This window comes from Malaclemys terrapin, chromosome 8, assembly GCF_027887155.1.
Source record: "Malaclemys terrapin pileata isolate rMalTer1 chromosome 8, rMalTer1.hap1, whole genome shotgun sequence".
Lineage (NCBI taxonomy): Eukaryota > Metazoa > Chordata > Testudines > Emydidae > Malaclemys > Malaclemys terrapin.
The window spans coordinates 76,155,358-76,180,612 of NC_071512.1; the positions used below are offsets into that span (position 1 = coordinate 76,155,358).

Consider the following 25,255-nt stretch of genomic DNA (forward strand, 5'->3'; position numbering starts at 1 on the left):
GGGGACCAGAGGTCCCACAAGAGGCAAAAGCAAGAGGCCCTTCCCAGCCTGCCTCAACAAAGCATTTTATTTTGGTTCAGCAGGCCAAGTTGCTTTCTGGAAGTTTTTGGCAGGAAAGTGATGTTTTCCTGCCTGTTTTGCTGACTGGCACTGTCCTGCTCCTGAAGAATGTCTCTTCCTTTGAGTTTTAGAGTCCCAGGCTTCTCCCCCATACAGAAAGAAATGAGGGGGAAAGGGGGCGAGGGGGTTCCCTCTGGCTTTTTGGTCAGTTTCATTCAAATGTCACCATCACGAAACTGGTGCAAAATGAGTCAGATATCTTAGATAATGCTACTCTCACCTCATAACACATGTGAAGAGATGCCAGCAGGAAACGTGTTTTATCGTAGCTTATGGTCACCCTAAATGTATTCTCCATGGCTACCTTTTACTTGTTGTAGGATTGAGGGACAAAACTATGGCAGCCGTGCATAAAAGATTCCAGGTTGTGACCTAAAATTGACCCAATGTTAACGGAGAGAGGGAGCCCTCCAGCTGTCTGACATAGTAGTGCAGATTTTGTTAGCTAACTGCTAACACTGACCATCCTGTGACAGGCTCAAGACATTCCAAGAATGATGTTTTGCATACATCATTTCAACATAGCATCTGGCTGCTTTTAATAGTTAATATTTATTGATTTATTTGCTAATTAAACTTGGGGAAACATTTCAAAGATATAACACACGGAAGACTCATTTCTTACAATTAGCATCTGTCTCAAAACGTTCTTTGCAAGTTATAATAATTACAGCATGGCACAGTGTTCAGAAAGTGAGGTGTGGCGTGAGATCTGTACCTTGCCACAGACTCAGTGGCCTTGGGCAAGTGTCATAACCGCTGTGTGCCTCGGTTTTCCCATGTGTAAAATGTAGATAACACCTAGCCCTTGCGGGTGGGGGCTGCAAAGTTTAATTCATTATTTGTAAAGTTCTTTGAGAGCTGTTACTACACTCTTAGACTGGGATTTTCAGAGAAGCCTAACCTTAGGCTCCTTTGAAATGCTCAGCCATAATAAGTGCAAAGAATTCTTTATCCCTCTTTTTCCTTTTCCCTTTCTTCCTTCCTTTTCATCCCAACCTTTGTCTGCTTTACCTGCATTTCACTCATTCCTCTCTCCCTGCATGGGTAGCTTCATGATCACCCTGAACCGCTCCTTCCCTATCTTCATGGTGCTGGCTTGGATCTATTCGGTCTCCATGATAGTGAAGAGCATTGTGCTGGAGAAGGAAATGAGACTGAAAGAAGCCATGAAGAACCAGGGAGTTACTAATGGGGTTATCTGGTACACCTGGTTCCTAGACAGCTTCATCATGATGTCTGTGAGCGTGTCTCTCCTAACAGCACTAATTACGGTAAGGATTAGCTTGGGAGTGACTTTAAAAAGCCCCAAACCTGCAGTTCACGTTTGCACTGTTGATATTAGCTGTCCATCAAGAAACAATAGCTATACATAAGGAGACCAGAACCACTGGTGGCCTACTCTGATTTTAGCACGTAGAATGCTCATTCTTGTAAGCAGTCCTCCAGGCTGCATCAGCACTTGGCAGAGACAGAGAGAGATAAATTCACTAATGAGACTTATTGTAAGACTGTCTGCACGAGGATGCGTCAGGCCTGATTACACTGACAGGTCATGTTCCATTTGTTGCATTTCCAGTAGACAGGGCAAGTCTTTCAATAAGTATCACTGCTTCAAACGTAGAAGATCTCAATCTGAGGAATTCTAATCTTTTCATTCACTGTCTGAGTCATTTATCATAGGCCGTGCTTGCCTGCTTTGAAACTAGGACACTATCACAAATGGGGGAGAGAGGCACCAGGGACTGACTCAAGCCTAATCTATCCCTCACTCCCTGGCAAGAACTCTCCTTAGTCTCAAAATTGCTGCTTTTTCAAAGTGGTTTATGTTAGAACTGGACCCAGTTTCCAAAGCCATCCAACCCTTTTCTAGACAATGCTGTTCTGTCAGGGAAGAGTTGCCTGACATTTTCCCCAGTGAATTGTTACAAATACAGAGTCAGAATTCAGACTGCCCTCTCTAATCAATCCTGTCCTTATAAGCTCTCCCAGTGTATTTGCAATCTTAGGGCTTGTCGACACACACAGGGTGTACTACTTTAACTGTACTGGTATAGTTAAAGTAGTACAACCTTCCTAGTGTGGAGGCTGCTATACCACTATAAATGTGCTTATACCAAAATAATTGTTCTGCTATCATGGGGGACTAGCTATCCCAGTACAACTGCACAGTAGGGGCTGCATCAGTATAAGTCTATCGGTTAAAAAAATCACACCTCTAACTGGCCTAGTTCTACTGGTACAAAAATTGTGTGGAGACCAGCTCTTAAGGAAAAAAACAGCCCTTCTCCCTCTAGGAGTAAGCTGACAGTCAGCTGAAACCACACTCTTCAGTGAGAGGGGACATTAAAGATTCAAAAGCATTAAAGAAGAAAGGTCAACACAAGTTCATCCAGTGGGTTACTTTCTACACAAAGGATTCTGGGAGATCTTAGTCATCCTCTTCAGCCCTCACAGGCTCTGGGAATGGGAATGTAATTCAGGTGCAGAATATAGTAACTTTATAATCTGCCTACTAGCTTTTCTTTTTAAATGTGTGTCTGCCAACTTTCCCCACAACCTCTCTCCGGTGTGGGGCTCCCAGGGAGAACAATGGGAAATTGTTCTGACAGTTCAGACAATTTTATTTTAACAGAATTGGTTTCCATGCAGACATGTCTCACTTGGAATTGTAGGGTTGGAATGTCTTCAGGGAACTTTCCTTTGAGGAATGCAGAGGGAGAACATCAGATTTTCGTCTTTTACAAAGACAACAGAGAGTCATCAAATAGAACTCTGGGCTGGGCAACCAGTGAGACTAGTGACAATACCAGGTGCCTCAGAGCTAGTGAGTAGGGATGAAATTAGACCACTGCCTTACTTTGGCTGTGACTTTTTTTTTTAATCATAAAGCCCTCAGATGCTGTGGTAAAAATGTCTGGAGAGACAGATTAAATAGATTAGGGAGAGCGGGTCGGATATATTGATTAACCATTATAGCTCTGGTACCAATGGTAGTTCTGAGCTCTGCTGCTAGCTTGTGAGACAGCATTGTACCTAAATTCATTTGGTTTCCTTTGGTTACAGTGTGGCAAGGTGCTTCACTACAGCAATCCCCTCATCCTCCTTCTGTTTCTGCTGACGTTCACCACAGCCACCATCATGCAGTGTTTCTTGCTCAGCACCTTCTTCTCCAAAGCTAACTTGGCAGCTGCCTGCAGTGGAGTCATCTACTTCACCCTCTACCTGCCCCACGTCGTCTGCTTTGCTTGGCAGGACCGCATGACTATTAACCTGAAGATTATGGCAGTAAGGCGCCTTTTGCCTCCCTCTATGAAAATCTATGACCTGGCTGTAGAATTCCTTTGTCTTGACTTTTTGTGCCCCTGTCTCTGCTTCTCTAGTCAGTGTGCGAGTAACTGACAGTACAGTACCTGGTAAAGAGGAAGAGACCTGAGCCACCGTCCTCCTTCCTCTCGCTGGTTTTGCACTGGGGAAACTCAACTGACTTCAGTGGAGTTACTCCTGACTCAGAGGGACACTATCAAGTAATTTAGGCTGAGCAGTTAGCTATCATAGAGGAATAAGCCTCTGACAAACCCTAGTCACTAGAAAGGTTTATATGGCTTTTTTTTTTTTTAAAAGTTCAACGAAACTAGTCTTTTTGATGTAGACATGCCCCTGCAGTGTTTGCAACCTGTACCTCGCTGCAGTGCGCTGCTGCAGGAGAGCCAGCAAGTGCAACCAGCTTGAAACAAATAGCTGCAAAATGTAAATAAACAGAGGAAATGGTGAAGATGCAAATTATCATTTTAAAATGATTTCAGATTTAAATGTGCCAACTGTATTTTAACACAAGTGCGACAGAGCTAGTGTAACATGATTTTTAACTGACTTTTAAATTCACTGAAAGCTGTTTTCATGAAAACATTTGTATTCCTGTGAGCATTTGCCAACCTTTAAAAAGTGCATGTGTTTATATAAATAGAATTTGGGGCTCAATTAAACAAGATATGGGCCAAATCCAGAACCTCAAATGCAACTCCTTTGATTTGCAGAATACAGTTGTGGTCCCATCTGTATTACAATTGTTGGCACAGTGGTTTGACTGGTCCTCTAACTCTGCTGTTGATCAGGCTCTCTAACTGCACGGGATAGAGCAGGGGTGGGCAAACTACGGCCCGAGGGCCGCATCTGGCCCTTCAGACGTTTTAATCTGGTCCTCGAGCTCCCACCAGGGAGTGGGGTCTGTGATTTGCCCCGCTCCGGTGCTCCAGCTGGGGGCTTGCCCCACTCCACGTGTGCCATGGCTCCGCATGGCTCCCAGAAGCAGCAGCATGTCCCCCCTCCAGCTCCTATGCATAGGGGCAGCCAGGGGGCTCCGCATGCTGCCCCCGCCCCAAGCACCGCCCTCAAAGCTCCCATTGGCCAGGAACCATGGCCAGTGGGAGCTGCAGGAGTGGTGCCTGTGGACCGGGCAGTGCACTGAGCCGCCTGGATGCGCCTCCGCATAGGAGCCAGATGGGGGACATGCCGCTACTTCCGGGAGCTGCTTGAGGTAAGCGCTGCCTGGAGCCTGCACCCCTGACCCTCTCCCGTGGCCCAACCCCCTGCCCCAGCCCTGATCCCCCTCCCTCCCTCCGAACCCCTTGGTCCCAGCACAGAACACCCTCCTGCACCCCCAACCTCTCATCCCCAGACCCATCCCAGAGTCTGTACCCCCAGCTGGAGCCCTCACCCCCCACCCCACACTCCAACCCCCAATTTCATGAGCATTCATGGCTCGCCATACAATTTCCATACCTAGATGTGGCCCTCGGGCCAAATAGTTTGCCTACTCCTGGGATAGAGCATTTTCAGGTTCTGTAGATGAAGGCAATAAAACTGGATCAAGGAACTGATCTTGTGAGGAGCTCAATGCCCTTAACTCCGGAGCATTAACAGGAATTTAGGGTGCTGAAGTTGATGGAGTTACACTGGTGTAAAAGAAGGAAATCAAGCCCTTGCTGACAAAAACCAGGATGGGGAGCACTGGCGAAACAAGAGTTGCCCTGTGTGTTTTGTTTGGGTTTATGTTGCTTGTTTAGAGCTTCACAGACTGAAATAGAGCTGGATCGGGTGGGTGTGTGCGTGATTTTCCCATGGAAAATTTAAACTTTTTGTAAAAAATTCAAAAACTGGGAAAATTTCACCTGAAAACTGAAAATTTTGATTCGGAGATCCAACCACAGTGGCTCATGCCCCCATTCTGTATGGGCTGAGCCAGGCTACATCTTCTGTGATGCAGCACAGCGTCCCTTCTCGCTGAGCTGTTGCAGTGCACCATGGGAAATGATGGTCAGAGACTATGCTGGTTTGGTTGAACAAGGACTGTGTAAATCAATTGGAAACCCCAAAAGGGTGAGGGTTGTGGTTTTGCTTTTGCTTAGGCTGGGTCTCCTGTGAACTTTCCCTTCTGCTGCACAGACACTGCCACTCCATGCACGCTGTATAATTCCTTTGTCTTGGTATTTCTTGTGCCCTCATCTGTCTCTCTTGTCAATGTGAGAGTACAGTACACCTGGTAAAGAAGAGGAGACCTGAGCCACCATCCTACATTTTATTTCATACATATATTTAATTCTCCTGAGGCTGACAAGACACTTTTTGAATGAGCTCAAACTGCCAAGATCATCTCCATATGGAGAGATAATAAATGAGTTACACTCTCATGTGAGCAGATGCTGCTCCACTGAAGTCAATGGAAGCTGAACCTGTTTACGTCAGGGCTAAATTTGGACAATTGTCTCTAAATCCTTCGTAGAGCTGCCACCAGTCCTGAAATTAAAGATGTCCCAGTGTTCTTTACCGAATACTTGACTTTCCAGTCCTACTGTACCTTAGATTGTGTTTAAAAGAAAACCCTCTCCTTCTGTTCCTCTTGATCATTCCTGTGCACAACCAAGTTTCATACTTCAACTCAAAAAATATTTTTTTATTGATGTGGGCTTTCCCCTTGCCTGAATCCCTGTTATTTCACCTTTATTCCAGAGCTTGCTTTCTCCAGTGGCTTTTGGATTCGGTACAGAATACTTGTCACGCTATGAAGAGCAAGGGGTTGGGCTACAATGGGACAATATCAGGACCAGTCCTCTGGAGGCAGATGAATACAGTTTTTTCTTCTCCATTGAGATGATGCTTTTTGATGCTTTGCTATATGGAATTCTCACATGGTACCTTGAAAATGTTTTTCCAGGTACAGTATGTCAATCTCCCACTCATATGTGGTAGTGGTTGTAAATTACACTGTCCTAAATTAATCTCTAACTATTAGGGAGTAGAATAGGACTTTAATCGGGGGGAAGATTACCCCACATCTGCCTATCTTCTTGTATCTTCCTCTGACGTATCTGGTGCTGGTCTCTGTCAGACACAGGATATTGGACCTGATGAACCACAAATCGAATCCAGTCTGGAACCTTTTTTTTTTTTTTTTGGCATTACCTTTTTCTCACTTTTTCTTTTCCCCCCCTTTTTTCCATTTTGCAAGTGAAAAGGGTGGGGAGAAAGGAAAACAGATTTTTGAGGTGTTTTTGGTCAAAAAAGGGAACATTTAATAAAACAATCTTTTCGCAAAATTTTCATGCTCAGAAAAGGCCATTTTTCATCAAAATTGTTTTTCATTAGAAAAAATTTGACATGCTCTAGTGAAAATGTTTAAGCCCTGATAATGCACTTTGAAGCACAAAATACAAACTCCAAGGGCCTGACTCACTACTGTGCTGTGGCCCCTTTGTCAGCTTTTTCTTCTGGTGTGGTTATAACTCCTGTGGAGACAAATGGTTCTTCTCACTGACTAGATGGTCAAAACATTCCCTAAGGGGTTTCTTAAGGTTTTTATAGAGAATCCTGGCTGTGATGTTAGCAACATGGTACAAATTAAGAAGTGAGAATTTAATGGGCAAGAGCATGTCCTTGTAGCTTAAAAAAAGTTGTTTAGCCTCACGTTAAACATGATTGAAATACTACATTGAAAGCTGTAGAAGCAACAGGGTCGCCTTTGAATGGATTTGCTGCTCCAGCACACATACTGTAGCTCCCCTGCCTGCTGCTGAAGCAGGTGGCAATGGTTAGCCAAACTTCAGAGTGTGGAGGGTTATTCTGTTAGGAGGAGAAATTGATCACGTGATCCCGTTTAATTACAAAGAACGTACAGTCCTAGATTCCTGCACACCATGGGAGTCAAACAGGAGAAAGCTTCTTTGTTCATGGTTCCAAGCCTCTTTTTAACCAGTAGTTTACCCCAAAAGCTCTCTCTAGGCTTTTTTCAGGGCCACACTCCGACTGTTTGTTCTGGCTGTCTCCTTGGCTTTCTGCTCCTTCTCTATTTCTGTGGTGTCTGTTTGTTTCTCACGGCTTTTCTCTCACATTCAGACACATACAGCTCCACCAATCAGTGCTCCAGCCCCTGCATTTTCTATATCTGTCCCCAGGGAAACCCCTTGGGCTGCATTGTTCGGCTTTTTCTCAAGCCTTTCCAAGTACGGGTGGTTTGGGTGGTGGCTCCTATTGCTTCAACTATCTGGTTCCATAAAGGAGCTCAATTGTTTTTTACACTTATCCTGAATGAAAGGTGACTGTACATCCATCACCTTCAAGGAGGTTTAACTCATCCTATAACAAGCCAAGGTTGCTTCTGTGAGCAGACAGAGAGTTGAGTGAGTTAATGTGAGCACAGAATGTCAATTCTAAGAACCTAGAGGGTAGTATTTTAAATGGAAATCATATACATAAAATCATTGCAAAGTTCTTGTATCAGGTTTGAAGCAATGATGGAATAAACTGCTTGTTTGCAAAAAGTGTCTTTGGAAATTACCCAAACAGCTTGGGGGTCATCCAGTCCTTGTTAGAAATCCAATCCGGAGAAATGAAGTGGAAATAAGCAGGGTTTCTAGTAACTATTCCAGTAACTATCACACAGAAATAGACCACACAGCAGTGTTATTGCAAATCTCATTGTTGATTTTGAATAAGTGGCAAAAAACAGTAGGCAGATAGGCTCACAAAGAATAAGGCTTTAAACATAGTGAATCAGATTCTTAGTCAGTGTAAATCACCATCACACCACATTTTTTTAGTTTCAGAGTAGCAGCCGTGTTAGTCTGTATCCGCAAAAAGAACAGGAGTACTTGTGGCACCTTAGAGACTAACAAATTTATTAGAGCATAAGCTTTCGTGGACTACAGCCCACTTCTTCGGATTTTTTTAGTTGTTTTTCCTGGAAAGCTGCATGTTGAAATTTTGGCCTGAGCTGCCTCTTAATTTAGTTTTGATGCCTGTTGTGCATTCAGACCCAGTATGATCTTTGTAAACATGATGAGCTATTCAGTCTCTAGAATTTGGAAGGGGACTTCAAAAAGAAATCATTACTTGGGGTCAGGAGCCTACCTGCTGGAACTGGGAAATTTCTTTGGCAGCTACTGCCTAGTATTAAGGGTTCAAACTAGCCCCAGGCAGGGGGTAGCCTAATTCCTTAATTAAACTACATTTTGCTTTAGAAAACTAAAGTTAGCCCTGATCACACGTAATGTGTTTATTTCCCCTCCCTCTCCCAAAATATTTGGAAACTGGGGTTATTCTGCTGGAAGCATGGTAGGTGGCTGTGCTTTGTTAGATCTGCTAATATGCTGGAACATGATTGCTAATGAAACTCCAAGTATTGATATTTAAATTGAGATTTGCATACCTGAGTTGCAGCCCATAGAAAATGTGGACTCTCTGTATGAACTGTCCTTGTTTGTGTTTTAGGGGAGTATGGGATACCACGGCCTTGGTATTTCCCTCTGCAGGAGTCTTACTGGCTTGAGTCTGGCCACCCAAAAGCTGAGAAAACAGCAACTGCTGATGGTGAGTTATTTGAAAACTCTTGTGCTTGGAAATAACTTCAAAACCCACTGATCCGTTTAGAGGTGAATACATTGTACATTCATTATGTGAGCCACTGAAAAGATTAGAGACAGACATACAGTGGGAATCTTAGCAGGTGGCTTTGAACTCTGAGTGGCCCACTATTATTAGAGAGTTATTAGAGGATGAGTCAGTGTTCCATCCGAGGGCTTTTAAAGCATGCGTAGGTTAGCTGGGAACATCAGAGCCCCATCTCTCTAATTCATGCATATGAGTATATTTGATGAGCTGTTATTACCCAATCCAGAATATTTGAGACTTGAGTCACAAAGGATATGATACTGATTTTAATTACACCGTGTTTACACTGGGGTTACACCTTTCTGGACCTGAGTCTCTCCCACTTACTTTGTCACCAGTGTAATTATTAACTTCAGTGGAGCTACTCCTGATTCTCACTAGAGTGAGATCAGAATTGTGCCTATTTGTGTGTATGTGCACACATGTATGTATATATATCCTACTTTGAGAGTTCCTATCTAAGCACTCCTAATTGATGCTAGTGTAATTAAGGACAGCATCTGGCTCATTGTAATAAATAAATAAATAAATAGCAAATACTGTACAGTACAATACTGTGTTAAATGTAAACTGCTAAAAAATAAAGGGAAAGTTTAAAAAAGATTTGACAAGGTAAGGAAACTGCTTCTGTGCTTGTTTCATTTAAATGAAGATGGTTAAAAGCAGCATTTTTCATCTGCATAGTAAAGTTTCAAAGCTGTATTAAGTCAATGTTCAGTTGTGAACTTTTGAAAGAACAACCATAATGTTTTGTTCAGAGTTACGAACAACCTCCATTCCCGAGGTGTACGTAACTCTGAGGTTCTGCTGTAACAGGCAGAGAGATGAAGGAATTTCTTTGTGTTTTTGCATGGTCAATCTGCTCATCGCAATATGACCCCTCATCAGCTCTGATGAACTGTTTGCAAGGGGTCTGGGCACAAGAAGTTGCTTCTAGACCAGCAGGGTCTAATCTCCTCTGCAAACATTCTGAAACCCCCCTCCCAGTCTGCCCACATGTTGGGGTCAGGAAGAAAGAAACAGCTACATTGTTCTCTGTAAAGGGGATTTACACTGTGGTATGTTCTGAACTGAATAAACAGCTTTCGCACTAGCCTCACTGTGAGGGGAATTCAGAATGACAGAGGTTGGCCTGGATATTACTAGAGTCCATTCTCTGTCTCTGCTTCGGAGCACCCATCAGCCAAAGAGGCATTGGGTACAGGGGAACGAACTGCATGTATATAGGTGTGGAGGGAGATTTTCAAAGGCACAAATAGGAGGTGGGCCATGCATTTCCCTTTGGCTCCTTTGAAAACCCCACACTTATAGCATAGAGTCACTTAGAGGGTTTTAGCATTTAGCACATGTATTGAGGGGCATCCCAAAGGCTAATAGAAAAATAATTTTACTTTCAGATTGTTCGTAATGCCACATAAGTGCTGTGTTTTCTGCCAAGTGTGCCTAGGAGAGGGGTAGACAGAGAGCCTTTAAACTCTGAAGTCTTCTGATATAGGTTTCTTTATAGCGCTTTTCAAATTGCTCAAGTGAGGTGTTACTGCCTAAATGAAATCTGAGCATTTGCCCCAAGCAGCAGTTCATTTTCCAGGATCAAAATTATTTTTAAAAAATTGACACATCATAATTATGGATGATGAATTACATGTAGTAATCTGGAGAACCTAGTGCTGCTCTTGGCTAGAGGGAAAGGATATTATCTCAGGTAACCTTAGGACAAGCCCCTACTGGCTCACAAGAATTCAATCTGTCATAACTCAACCCCTCCTCTTTTCTAGAGAGGGTAAAACTGAAAAGATCATAATTCTCTGAGGAATCCCTCCATGGGAGGCACATAATAGTTCATCTATTTGAAGGACTAGGGTCCTTTAGTTCTTCAGCTTATTCAATTAGCTTCTCCCCCACCCCTGCCACATCTGAGTCACAAGGGCAACAATTATAATGAACAATTATATCTTTCTTCCTTTAGAGAAACTGCGTGCACTGGGAAAAACATGAGAAGAAAACGCCAGGAAATGCAAGAGCAAATAAAGCTATGTCTACACTTAGAGCTAGGGGTGTGATTTCTAGCTTGATCAGACATACTCACACTAGCGCTCCTCGAGCTAGCATGCTAAAAATAGCAGTGTCGCTGGAGTAACACAGTCAGTGGCAAGTGGCAGCATGGTCTAGCTGCCCAAAATAGGGTCCAGGTAGGGTTGTGCTCAGAGCAGCTAAGTCACGACTGCCAACGCTACTGCAGCTACACTGTTTTTTGCTCACTAGCTTGATGAGAGCTGGCATGAATGTCTCTCTGAGCTGGGAATCACACCTCTAGCTCCAAGTGTAGACATAGCCTAAGGCCTGGTTTACAATAGGAAATTAGGAAAAATCCACCCCCCTGAGCGATGCAGTTAAATCGACCTAACCCCAGCGTAGACAGTGCCAGTGGGAGAATTCTCCCGTCGACCTAGCTTCCAGCTCTCGGGGTCATGACATACCTACGCCAACAGGAGAAGCCCGCCCATGGCGTAGGTAGTGTCTTCGATGAAGTGCTGCAGTGTCGTAAGTGTAGACAAACCCTACGATGCTAAATCAACCTGATGCATTTTAAAACTAAGTAGTGTACCAGTGTATTCCCATGGCAATTATGTTGCTTAGAGTATGTCTCTACTGCAGCCAGGAACGTGCCTCCGGCATGGGCAGGCAGGCTTGTGATAGCTTCGTTCGGGGTAGCACCCTAAAAATAGCAGTGGGGACATTGCAGTCTGGCAACAGTCTGGGCTCGCCATCTGAGCTCAGACTCAGTGGGTCAGGTGGGCTTGTACTTGGTGGCTAACCCAAGCCATCACCCATGCCACAGCATCCACACTGCTATTTTTAGGGTGCAGAGTTAGCACAAGACTGTTTACCTGGGCTGGGAGGTGCGCTTCCAGCTACTGTGAAACCTGCTGATGGGGTCTAATTGTGTACCACTGAACTCCGTTAGAGTTTTTCCATTGCCTTTAATGGGAACAGGATTGGGCAAGACTAAACTCTGATATAATGAAATTTTATGTGTAGACTAATAGATCCAGATCAATTCAATTCATTGTAAAACAGTGAACCTCTGCTCCTACGTTGTGGGGGGAAAAACCCATCAGAGGAGTCACTGTTCTTGCTTCCCTGTCCCCCTCCACATAAATTCACATAGCATCTTTCCTTCCTAGAGGTATGATCGAAGTACATGACTGGGAACTGCACACTAACTCTTTCACTCTGCCCTTGGTTACATCACTTAACCTCTGGATCCCCAGCTGCAAAATAGGGATCTAACAGGGAGGGGTTTGTGAAGATACAGTGAAGAATATTCATAAATTCATAGATTCTAGGACTGGAAGGGACCTTGAGAGGTCATCGAGTCCAGTCCCCTTCCCTTATGGCAGGACATAGTCTGTAGTTACCAACACAGTCAGCGCATATCAGACCTCATGCTTTAGGACTTAAACCAGCCCACTATGCACCTGGGATTAGGAAGAAACTTCCGCCATGGAATTAAAGAGTCAGTCTTGCCTCTGTAGTACCTGGTCTTGAGTACTTGGAAGAGAGGATATTAGACTAGGTGGACCATTAGTCTGATGGTTCAGAGTGCAATTGCTATGTTCCTAATGTCACTGAAGGGCTTTGATGATGAATAATGCTAAGAGATAAGTACTGTTGTAATTTGTTATTATCTCACTTCTCCCAATACATCTCCAGAGATGATGGTAATCATTAAATTAACTTTTGGTTAATGTAGAAAAGAGTCCCAGGAAAGAAGGCAGTCCAGCCTGGAAGGCAACAGGAGAGGAAAAGACTGCAAACGTGAGGGAGGAAGCAGACGAGCCTGAAAAGCTGGAAGAACAGAGTGACAACCAGGGGGAGAAGGATGGTAAAGAATCCAAATGTAAACACAAAAGAAAAAAAGAGCGCACCAAGCAGGGGAAGCCTAAGGCAGAGGCAAAGGACAAAGATGAAATGACTAGTAAGGAGAGAGAGAGAGCAACCTGAGTAACCGTGACTCTTTGTGTGAGACATTTTAACCCCCAGGTACTTCGCAGAAAACCAGAATTGTGTATGTGTGCGAAACAAGAGCAGCACTCCATGTTGGAGCATAGACCTGAGCCCTTATTTCTGAGAAAGACAGAGCTGCCCACAAACCAGCAGTGATGGGTCGTATAGCCTATCCTGTGCTGGTTAGCTCCAATCTGCCACCAAGTCAGTGCTGTCCCAGGAGGGCAGGCAATAGTACTGCTGCTGGCAGCCCTCCACTGGGGTGCAGCTTTCATTTCTGCGAGGGACTCCTCAGGTGCTCTGCCTGGAGAACTTTCTCAGGAGATGTGTTGAAACACCCAAGCACTGCACTGTTGCTCCCTTGCGGTCCGCAGCCACCTACCCTTTGGGCTGCTCTGGCTACCTCTGGAGGAGAGTGTTCCACCATAAGGGCTCTACAGCTGGGTCTCTTCCAGTGGAAACCCACACTGCCTTTTCTTACAGCATGTTGGTACCCTTGCCAAGTGACACCTGAGGCGGACACATGCTGGCTTGCTAGGGTTAAATTGTGTCCATGACTTTAATACCAAGACTTGAGAGAGATGAGCTAAGATAAAGGCAAAAAATCCTCCCAAAACCCATCCTGCAGCTGGTCCTGTGTATGTAGGGGAATGGCTGGTTCCAAAGGGATTTATGTGAATTGTTCTGTCTCTACAGTCTGATGCTGATATTAGCTCCCATCTAAACATTCCTGACTATGACCTGGTATTCAAGGGCCAGTGGGGAGACAGATGAGCTTTCTGCATGTGGTCCCCAGAGGAATTCATGGCAGCAAGCTGGTGATTCCACAGCAGATTCCACCACTGCAGACAGCTAAGGGCTCAGCTCTCAGACTCTCTTGAAAAGATAGAGGTAAAACTGGGGTCATGAGAGCTCATCCTCATGTAGGTATTGATGACCTGCATTCAGGGTGAATGGAAACAGGACAGTGCTTCAAAAGGAAGGAGCCAGGCAAGGGGCAAAGGTCATTTTAGCAAATCTGCTTCTAGCACCTCTTTATCTTTGCTTTGCTTTGCTCATCAGCTCCGAAACTGCAGTAGCAGGGGCTTTGCCTGTCACTAAAGGGAACAGCCTACATTCCCCCTTCCTAGCATGAGGTCTTCAGCCAGCTACATAGTGATTGGTGTGTGTGAACAGTACGCAATAAAACAATCGCAGAGCTAATGTAATTCAAGGTTCCACTTACCAGTAGGAGGGGCAGGGGCATAACATGCACTCACAGTCGGATTCAGAGCTGGCATGAGTGAGGTAACTGGAGTTGGACAGTGGTGCAAAGGATAGATGAACTTGCAATAAGCCAATCCAGTGCAAGTGCAAGACAGCAGAGCACTGTCTAATAACTAGCAAAAGATAAATCTGCCTTAGCTGGTGAACTTCAGGCAGTTTGCACTAAGCCCTCATCTACATTCCCAACAAACACCACCATGTTCTCAACCTGTGGAGTCAGGAGAATGACCAGTCCTTAGCCCCACGGGAAAGCCAGCAGAGCAGAGGAGTCTGGCCACAAAAAAGGGGACTTAGGTGTAGAGTTTGGGGATAGACCCTCACAACACATGCATTAGCCTGAGTCCAGGAGTTTTAGAGGCAAACGAGAAACGAACTCATGTCAAATGTAAGACTTGTGGTGGGATCTTGACCAATGTTCCAAGCAGAGCAAGAAGAGCCAGGCTGCTGGAGTCTGTGTGTGCATGCTCCTGTCTTAGCATTCAAACACGCATCAGGTACTCCAGGGAGTTTGGGCCCAATCCAGTGACATGCTGAGAGCCCTCGACTCCCTCCTGGTGCAAGGCCCAAAGGAATGGTCTGCTGTGTCTTGTATTACAAAGCTGCACAGTCCAGTCCTGTGATTGTAGCTGCGCTGTGGTGTCCAGTAGACCCATCCTCCCACTTGGGGCTTCTCTACTAGCTTTGTTTAGAATGGCCGACCCATGGGAGTTGCTGATGGAGATGGGGCTCACCAACAGGATTGGCCACACCCAGACAGCCTGGACTGCACCTCAGTACAGTCGTTCTGGGGGCTGAAAAGTGAAGTAAACTACAATTGCAGAATAATCCTCCCTGCAATAACCCTCCCTTAAGTGCATTGTGTAAATAGAAGTGCACAGAGTCTGTAGCATAAATATTCTCAACTCCTATCATTTGTCTTCATATTGTCCAAGGGTTTAATTTCCTTCAGAGGGTCTTTGCTTTGCCTAGCACTTGATGGTGAAGTTTAAAATTATGCTTTTGTGATCTTTGGGGAAAATTCACCCCTGTGCAGAGCTCATCTTAAGTGGTCCTAGATCTTGGGCTGGCCCTTTGCCCAGGATGAATTTCACCCCACTAGGATTAAAAGGAAGCTTTATTATTTTAAACAGCATAGGAAAAGAAAAGAAAAGGCACATCTGGGCAGATGACTTGAATGGCTTAGCTGGAAATATAGCCCCATCTCCAGGCTGGTTTAATCTCTCAGCACATGGACAGACAATGAAACCTAAACAATCTCTTTCTGTCACATATGAACAAACACAAAACACAGTCACCTTCACGTGACTGAGTGAGTTGTGTCTCCACAAATCCTCTCATTTACCAGGTAAATAAGGAATAACTCTATGGATGTCAATAAACCTACCCCAGTTCAAAACTGGTGTGAGGGGACAACTGGGCCCTGGGACTTTGTGCTGTAGTTTATACTCTGGTTATGCTGCTGTAATGTAAGCAATGATGTGCTGAGAGCTGTAGCCAGAGTGTCTCTCTGACTCCCTTGCCTGCATCTGTAGCTTTCACTCTATGCATCCGAAGAAGTGAGGTTTTTACTCACGAAAGCTTATGCCCAAATAAATCTGTTAGTCTTTAAGGTGCCACCAGACTCTTTGTTGTTTTCATTCTTGATTTCTTGCCTTTCAAGTAAACACCTTTTTTGAACCTGAGCCTCCAGACCTGATCCCGGGTGTGTGTGTGCAGAACCTGGTGAAGATTTTTCCAGGCAGGCCCAAGCCAGCAGTGGATGGCATGAATGTTACTTTCTATGAGGACCAAATCACAGCCTTCCTCGGCCACAATGGAGCTGGAAAGACAACCACCATGTAAGTGTTAGAGGAAGCTCTGGCTGTGCAAATCCAAGGCATTGCCCTACTGCTCTGACGCTGAGTTCTGTGGAGCAGCAGGCTGATCTCTCCATTCTCCTAGCTTCTCTCTTTCCTAGCTACCACCTCTGCAACTAGCACATAAGGGCAGGCTGTCCCCATGCAGGGACATGCGGACTATAGAAAAGGGAGAGCATGAAATGCCTGACACATACAAGTGGATGAAACAAAACATGTCCCTGGATCAAGCCCCTATAAGCATGTTAATGGCAACAGAGGCCCTTCTGTTTGAAAGAGCTGAGACGCTCTAAAACAAGCACAACTGATACTCTTGGACGCTATTCTCGGTTACTCCCCTATAGCTGCACTGACTGAAGTCCAAAGCGGTGCATGCCCTGGGTGCAACTGAGTATAGAACATGGCCCCAGTGTTTATATTCAGTAGATCTGGCATGGGGTATTTACGTAATATAACATAGCTATGGATTTATGTACAATTTATATGTAAACTATACACCCAATTTAAAATGGCCCTTTAGTCCCAGAACAGCAGAGCACTAAAAAGCCTGGTGTTACATGTGTTTTCTGTTTGTACCCAGCAGGTAATACCAAATCCACACATTAGTGATCTACCATACAGTCTCCAACTCTCTTCAGTCTACAGCAAAGCAGAGTGCAGGTCAGGAGGGCAGGGTAGCACTAGTATAACCCATGGGCAGCACTGTTATGTAACTCTGCATTCAAGGCTTCAGACCATTATTCTGGATCTCTGCCCCAGCGAGACTCATTCTAGGTCATGGGTAGTCAGGGCTGGGGAAACTTGTCTGGTGAACTGGTTTGAAAAGTACAAGTTCAGGTTAACTTGACTTAAACACCGTTTGGCCAGCTAGCAAGGACCAGCTCAAACTTTTGTGCAAACCAAGTTTGGAATCAATTTTCTAGCCTAGTGAGAACCATATAGACAATTGATACCAAACCCAGAACCACACATTAGTGGAGTTACTGTACACATTCCCAGGATCTCACTTGTGTATTTTATTAGGACAAGATGTGTCCATGCTTCACAATGGGATTGTGTTTCAGCAACCATTGGAATAAGAAGTCATCATGTGCCACCTAGTGGCCCATGAGAGAAGTGTCTCTGCTTATCTGAAACCTAAGGACTGTCCATTTGCTTTTTTTCTCGTGTTTGGCCAGGTCAATCCTAACAGGCTTGTTTCCACCCACATCTGGAACTGTCCTGGTTGGTGGCAAGGACATCCAGATACATATGGACTCGATTCAGCAGAGTTTAGGCATGTGTCCTCAGTACAACATCTTGTTTAATCAGTAAGTGCCATATGATGCCAAATTCAAGAACTGAGCCCCCACCACCCGGACTGGATGTTTGGGATGTCCCCAAAGCCCATGTTGTTTCTCTGTGCTCTTCTGGCAGTGCATGTAACTCAGAGACAGAATCCCCCTTCCTTCTTCTCCTGTCAGTATTTCTAAAGGACAGATACTATTTTACCCTTTCTATAATCCCCAAGAGGAGATGCATGGGGGGATGCAGGGTCACATGCTCCCCAGATTTGCTGCTTGGCTTGTACTGAGAATGCTCACATGGACTGAGCATGCTCAGTAACACTGCTGAAGCCAGCTGCCCACATTTTATTCCCTTCCTACTATCGGCAGGCATGGGTCGTCGGGGAATTTTCTGCTTCCACTGGCTGGGCCCAAAGTCGTTCCTCAGGGGAAATAAGTGTTCCCAATATGGGTACTGTCTGCATTGTGGTAGAGCTTGGGAGGAACTTAACATGAGAATCAAAGCACACAATAATCCAGGGCCCCATTCCCCAAAAGCTGTATGAATCCTGGCAGTAGGCTGTGCTGATGGTTGGGGGTGCCATTTTGGAAAGGCAGGTAGGTGGTGTAGCGAGGCGACGGCTTACTGGCGCGGCGCCTCCTGCTGGTTGTCCAGGGAATTAGCTCTCCAGCTCCAGAGCACCTTCTGCTGGATGATGTCCTGCTTGCCACTGGCCCCCGTGTTCCTCCCAGACCCTGATGCCCTTTTACGCTGGGGTTCTGCCCCCAGCAGTAACCCACAATCAGGTTCTCCCCACCCAGGGGAACCCACAACCTTCTATCCCCATCTTGCCTCAGTGGCTACTGCCAGTCACCATCTAGCCCCCGCTCACTGGGGCAGACTGCAGTCTATACACTCATCATCGGCAAGGGGGGTTTGGACCTGCTGTCTTTGCATACCCTGGGCTGCACCTCTGCAACCCCAGTACCTTTCCGGCCTTTACCAAGGCCTGCAGCCTGGCGGTTTTCCAGCCTGGAGCTCCCCAGCTCCTCTGGCCTTTCCCCAGCCCTGCTCCACTCTAGGTACCCTGCTGAGCTCCCAAGCAGCCAGGCCCATCTCTCTCCACAGCTAGAGAGAGACTCTCGCCTAGCTCCTGCCTAACAGTCCCTTTATAGGGCCAGCTGTGGCCTGATTGGGGCATGGCCCCAGCTGAGTCTGCTTTCCCAGTCAGCCTAGCAATTGGCTCCCCTGGGGCAGCCTTTTTCCGGGGCTGCTTTAAGCCCTTCTTCAGCCGGAGCGGGGTGACTGCCCCACTACAGGTGGGTAGACAGAGAAGCAACAAGAGCAAGGAAGGGCAGGGTGATCCTGAAGAGTTGCTGGCCAACCAACGTAGGCACATGTAAGGGATAAATCAATTCCTCTCCTCAAAGGGGGTAATGCTATAATGAACTGACTGCTGTTGGACCAAGCAACTTGGCCCTTCATTTAACCTGTCTCAATGTCTTTCTGTCTAATTTCTCAGCCTCACTGTAGCAGAGCACATCTTGTTTTATGCCCAGCTGAAAGGGAGGTCTCGAAAGGAAGCTGTGCTGGAGATGGAGATGATGCTGGAAGATATAGGCCTCCCCCATAAAAGGAATGAAGAGGCTCAAAACCTGTCAGGTGCCCAAGGATTTGTTTTCAAAATCGTCACCTTTTTTGTTCTACTGTCATTTTAGTTCCATGGGGACAAATTCTGCCAACGATTCACATTAAGTAGTCCCTTACTTCTTGAGTAGTGAATTGGAGCCCCATGAATTTCAATGGGTTTGCTCGAGCAGTGTGGGTGGCAGAATCTGTCCATAAGGCATCAGCTGTGAATGTATCTGTGATGCATAAAACTTACTTTAGTGATGCTGAATAAAAATATATATTAATATACAAAAATATGTCTTCCCTTAATAACATACCCCAGCCCCACCACTATTCTGTGGTAATGGTCCAAAATGCAACACCTTCCCATACTGCTGCTTCAGAGTCCTGGGTGAATACCCTAGAATACTGTAATATTTTTATAAGGGCTGTTCATGTCATTTAAAAGGTAAAACTGTATGTAGTACAATGGCAAGGAGGTGCAGCATGTGGGTGGAGTGACCTATAACTGTCCAGAGTTGCAGGTTGGATTAGATAAGTACTCAGGAGTTTTTATACTTCACTGATCTCTAGGTTCTGCAAACGTGGGCCAACAATATCATGAAAGCAAGCTTTCTTAGACCAGCTCTAGAACTTCCTGCTTTGGCTCCAGGCTAGGACCAGAAAATGCAGACACTGCATGAAAATGAAAAGTAATGAACAAATTAAGCTAAAATTTTGGAACCCAAGCAAAAATGTGTGTATTTGTTCAAGTTCTGGGCCAAGGTTGAGGAGTGAGAGTGGTTCTTATTTTACCTGGTCCAGTTTGTCTGTCTCCAGCAGACACAAACAGTCCTCTATCATCACATGCTGCAATGTGTGCTGCTCTTCCTTCTCACTCCCACAGTTGTGTCCCTGCACTCTTTAGGTGGCATGCAGAGAAAGCTATCTGTTGCCATTGCCTTTGTTGGTGAAGCAAAGGTGGTCGTCTTGGATGAGCCCACCTCTGGAGTAGATCCATATTCCAGGAGGTCTATCTGGGATCTTCTACTGAAGTATCGCTCAGGTAACACACTCCACAGAGGAAATTGCTTTTTAAACCCCTTCACAAATAAGCATGTCTGTTGCATAAGCTTTCATTAAAGTAAAGGGTATGAACATGCACAAACAAGTTACACGAGTGGTAAATTCACGTAAGCCATTTGTCTCATGACCTGGGGGTTTAAGGCAGAGATTAGAAAAGCTAGAGAGATGATATAGCAACTTAATTTTACATGGAGAGAGCTGACTAAACTGTGCTCAGAGGGCCCCGTTCTGCTAATCTAACTCACACAGAGTCGTGTCATACTTGGCAAGTGATCTAATTTATTTCAGTGGGACTCCTAACAGTGTGAGACACTACTCAGTTGAGAGTAAGTGAGGCAGAGCTGGCCCCAGAATTTCAGAGGAGCCGAACAGGTTTGGAAAAGCTTGGGTATCCTGCTGCTTGCACTTACAACTGCTACAGAAAGGAAGAGCTTCAGCTTCTTTCTGAACTATCAAATGCCTCACTCCCCTTTAAAAACAAAAACATTTCTGAGGATGAGTGCTGGAGAGATTTCTCATTGATGGGCCCAATTCTGTCACTCTTATTCACTCTGAGTAGTACTTTACTCTGTGAGTAGCTCCATTCAGGGTGAGTAAGGGCAGCAGAATCATGTCAAAAATTGTATTTATTCATATACCTTTGCCAAGCTTTTAACTTTTGGTCAGTGGTTCTTCCCACCCTGGGTTAGCCAGCCCCTGGTTCTTTGTCTGCTTCTCCTTTTATGGATGCTCAAGCTAATATGTGTTAAACTATCGAGACGTGTTCAATTATGTAACAGATGTGCTGCAAGGTCATCCTGGGATGAAGGTGGCAGTGCTGTTATGGGTGTTGCATGCTCGTGAGTCTCACCAGGAGTTTGCCTGCTCATGTGGGAGCATCTGTTGCTTGTGCAGCTCTTTGTTTTTAATTTTCTCACTTGCCATCTTGCCTGCATCTCCACTATTTTACATGAATAAGGCCCAACCCTATAGGATCAACTCATGGTGAAATCTTTGGCTCTTATTCCTGGGAATTTCTTTCAGAAGTGCTGTACCAATCCCTGTAATCCACATACAGTCCTGATTGTACCGAAGGAACAGTACCTTGCAGAGCATCTCTGTATTCCTTCTCCTAGGCAGAACCATCATCCTCTCTACGCATCACATGGATGAGGCAGACATCCTTGGAGACCGGGTGGCCATCATTTCCCAAGGAAAATTGTTCTGCTCAGGCTCTCCTGTCTTCCTAAAGAACTGCTTTGGATCTGGCTTCTATCTCACCTTGGTTCGCAAGATGAAAAACACCCAAGGGGGAGGAGAATGCGGTTCAGTAAGTTCTCTGCTCCCTTGTTGCACAAGCAGTCTTCAAATATTCATTCGCTGCAACAGTTCAGAACCTGAGTAGCTGCTGTTTGTTGCTGTGGACAAAGCTGACTGTACAGTAAATGGTGTGTCCTAGGGAATAAGGCAATGAGAACATGAGTCTCCTCCTCATGAAATTAGAGGACTATTGGGGATTTAAATATACACCTCTTAACAGAGCTTCTCCAGTTTTATGAGGAGGGATAGCTCAGTGGTTTGAGCATTGGCCTGCTAAACCCAGGGTTATGAGTTCAATCCTTGAGGGGGCCACTTGGGGATCTGGGGCAAAATCAGTACTTAGTCCTGCTAGTGAAGGCAGGGGGCTGGACTCGATGACCTTTCAAGGTCCCTTCCAGTTCTAGGAGATGGGATGGGATATGCCTTAGGGCAGAGGGCTTTTCAAAGGCACAAATGGCAATTGGGCAGACAGCTCTGGAGGCTGATGCCTATCTGAAAATCTCCCCCACCACTTACATTGAGCATCTCCCTGTGGAGTGCCATTTGTCCAGGCATGAGTCCTTCTGCAATACACTAGATGTGATCACGTCTCCCTACAGTGGGTAGCTCAGGAACTATGGCAGCCTGCCACTTACTCCTGGCAAAAGCGGTTCTCCGGCAACTCAAAGAAGAGGGACCTGGATTGTTTTTGATCCTGTAGGTCCCAGTTTGTAAACCCACTGACATCATAGTGTCTATATGTATGGCCATTGTTCATTCAACTTCCCCAAGTAAATGCATGTAATTTAGAATTCCATGTGGTTACCACATGCATGGTGGTGTGATGCAATGCTTGTGTGAAATTTAATTTTTGTCTGTCTTTTATGCTAGTCCTCAGACTGCAAGTCTGAGTGTAATATGTTCAAGATGTTCCAGCTAAGACAAATTTCTTACTACCCTGAAGCTGTGTAAAGGCTGATGAAACAATCCCTGATTATAACACTCTTACACACTAATTTGCATGCATTATATGCATCTGAAGCACTTAACATCCTCTTTCTTACTTATCTGTACTAGCACTCCCCTAGCTGTGGATCTCAGTGCTCGTGTTCCTGTTCCAGGTGTGCACCTAAAGATACAGTGGAAGGTCCCGAGCAAGAACTGGATGGTAAGAATTGGGATCATTCACCTGGTCCAAGGCCTATTCTTCTGAAACAGGGCTGTTTCTCCTAGTGTACTGCTACTTAAAGCTTAGAGAACCCTGCTTTTGAGATTCCCTTTTTCAGCGCTGTCTCAGGTATGTGTATTTTACTGTCACCTAGAAATCACTAAGGCTTCTTGGTGGTTTTGCTTACCTTTCCGTGACAAACCCCCTTTCTGAGACATCTTCTAAGATCTTGGGCTCAGACTGTAAACTGGAAGCTTGGGTCTTCCTTGACTGTGGACTAATAGTTTCAAACTCCTGTGTATTACAATATGTGATTCAATCAAGAAAGGAGAAACATCTTTAAAGTGCATCAAACAGAATTTTTCTGTGAGCTCCTCTTCAGTTTTTCTCACTCTTCGGAGCACTTTAGTTAAATGCTTCTGAAAGTCAGTCATGGTGTTGATGGGCCTTAAATCATTTCCTGCTACACAGTTCAAAAGTCATAGCGGACAAGGATCCAGTCCAGTCTAGTAGCATATTAACAGAGATATGTGCTAGTCCTTCCCAACTTATGTCAGCACAGCCTTTGGAAGCATTCCCAGAATACTTAAATATTCATGTTCTGAACACTGTTCTGACTCTTTACAGGGGATGTGAATGAGCTTACAGAACTAATTCATCATCATGTTCCAGAAGCAAAGTTAATTGAAAGTATTGGTCAAGAACTCATCTATCTTTTGCCCAGTAAAGATTTTAAACAGCGAGCTTACGCCAGTCTCTTCAGAGAATTGGAAGAAACCCTGGCTGACCTGGGACTCAGCAGTTTTGGGATTTCGGATACTCCCCTTGAAGAGGTAATGGATGCTTTGAAATATTTCTCAGTCCTTCCAGAAATCCTTTTGGGAGAACTTGAGTTCCAAAACATGGAGCCATAATAATCCCCTCAAAACCTAGCATAAACCAGTAATGTCCATTGTAACACACACAGCAGATCTTTAAAGATGGGAATTCAGAAATAATTCAAACCTGGATGCCCATCAGATCTGTTTATAAATGTACCATGACTACTTAGCCTCAAATGTTCCTCTCTTTTATTGTCGGTTTCTCTGCTCCCCACACCATGTTGCTTCCCAGGCTGTTTCCTAACGGATCTTTGATTCTGTAGTTAGCAGCAGTACCCAGAGTTATTTGCAAATGTCATTTTAGAGGATGATGTCTAGTGTCTCACAAGCAGGATGACTCCAAAGATGTTGCTAACCAAGAGGTGTGCATGTCTTCGGCAGGTTTTCCTGAAGGTCACAGCAGATGCTGACCCTGGATCACAGAATGCAGGTAGATATCCATGATATTCAATGTCTGATGTTCTTTTCTTGGGCATTCTGATAGCCTATTAAGAACGAGAATAGCAGCTTCCAGTCCCATATGTCTTTCTTTTCATTATATAGCTGGTCAGCAAGTGATACTGATTTTGGGCTTGATCCATTATCTGAGAAGTCAATACAAGTCAGATTTCCATTTCTGCTGGATCAGATTGTTAATTATATACATCAAAATCCATCCTCAAGTCTCTAAAGTATAAGTAGTATTGACATTCAGCACTCTGCTGTCTGTCAGTATGTTCACTACAGACTTGATTAACTCATCCATAGTGTTGGAAAAAGGGAATGGAATAGAGGATTAATGCTGCAGTAGCCAGCCTGCCTGGTACCAGTTGATAGAGCTGCCTCTCACTCTGGCTGATTTCTTGGAAGTCCTCCGCTGCATGCCCACCAATAAATCTCCGGGCATGGACGGGCTGACTGTGGGGTTCTACTGTGTGTTCTGGGACGTCCTCGGCCCGGACCTTCTCACCGTCTGGGCCGAGTCCTTGGAGAGCGGGTGCTCCCCCTGTTGTGCAGGCGAGTTGTGCTTGCCTTGCTCCCAAAGAAGGGGGACCCCTGCGACCTTCGGAATTGGCATCCCGTCTCGCTCCTCAGCACAGACTATAAAGTGGTAGCGAATGCAGTCTCGCTGCGGCTGGGGTCCGTGCTGGTGGACGTGGTCTATCCAGACCAGACCTACACCGTCCCGGGCTGTACCATCTTTGATCATTTCTATTTGGTCCAGGATCTCTTGGAGCTCGGGTGTAGGGATGGTCTGTCTTTCGCCCTCCTGTCCCTGGATCAGGAGAAGGCGCTCGACAGGATGGACGACTGGTATCTCCTGAGCACTCTGTGGGTGTTCGGCTTCGGGCCCCAGTTCATGGGCTTTCTCCAGGTGCTGTACGCCTCCGCGGAGTGTCTGGTCAGGCTCAACTGGATCCTGACCGAGCAGGTTAGCTTCGGGCGGGGAGTACGGCAGGGGTGCCCCCTCTCAGGCCAGCTGTACGCCCTGGTGATCAAGCCCTTCCTCTGTCTTCGCCGACGGAGGCTGATGGTGTTGGTGCTGCGGGAGCCGGAGCTGTGGGTGGTCCTGTCAGCATACGCTGACAACGTGCTTCTTGTGGTCCAGGACCTGGGCGACTTCGTGCAGGTGGAAGCTTGCCAGGCCGTCTACTCGGCGGCCGCCGCCTCCACCCGATCAACTGGGTCGAGCTCTGGCCTGGTGGTTGGGGATGGGTGGCAGGTGAGCTCCCTCCCACCCGTGCTTCGGGCCATCCGGTGGAGTGTGGGTCCGCTGCTCTATCTTGGCG

At 45.6% G+C, this 25,255-nt stretch overlaps 1 protein-coding gene across 1 annotated transcript in view; it reads left to right on the plus strand.

Moving 5' to 3' along the window:
• The window catches only part of ABCA4 (ATP binding cassette subfamily A member 4), a 128,599-nt gene that overhangs the window by 66,073 nt on the left and 37,271 nt on the right, over positions 1-25,255 (plus strand). The window contains exons 15-27 of the mRNA XM_054037008.1: positions 1,172-1,394; positions 3,187-3,408; positions 6,130-6,334; positions 8,887-8,985; positions 12,821-13,045; positions 16,001-16,178; positions 17,375-17,506; positions 18,985-19,124; positions 20,002-20,139; positions 21,275-21,468; positions 22,515-22,605; positions 23,233-23,438; positions 23,868-23,916. Coding sequence (XP_053892983.1) covers positions 1,172-1,394; positions 3,187-3,408; positions 6,130-6,334; positions 8,887-8,985; positions 12,821-13,045; positions 16,001-16,178; positions 17,375-17,506; positions 18,985-19,124; positions 20,002-20,139; positions 21,275-21,468; positions 22,515-22,605; positions 23,233-23,438; positions 23,868-23,916 — 2,102 coding nt within the window. The remainder of the gene's footprint in view (positions 1-1,171; positions 1,395-3,186; positions 3,409-6,129; positions 6,335-8,886; positions 8,986-12,820; positions 13,046-16,000; positions 16,179-17,374; positions 17,507-18,984; positions 19,125-20,001; positions 20,140-21,274; positions 21,469-22,514; positions 22,606-23,232; positions 23,439-23,867; positions 23,917-25,255) is intronic.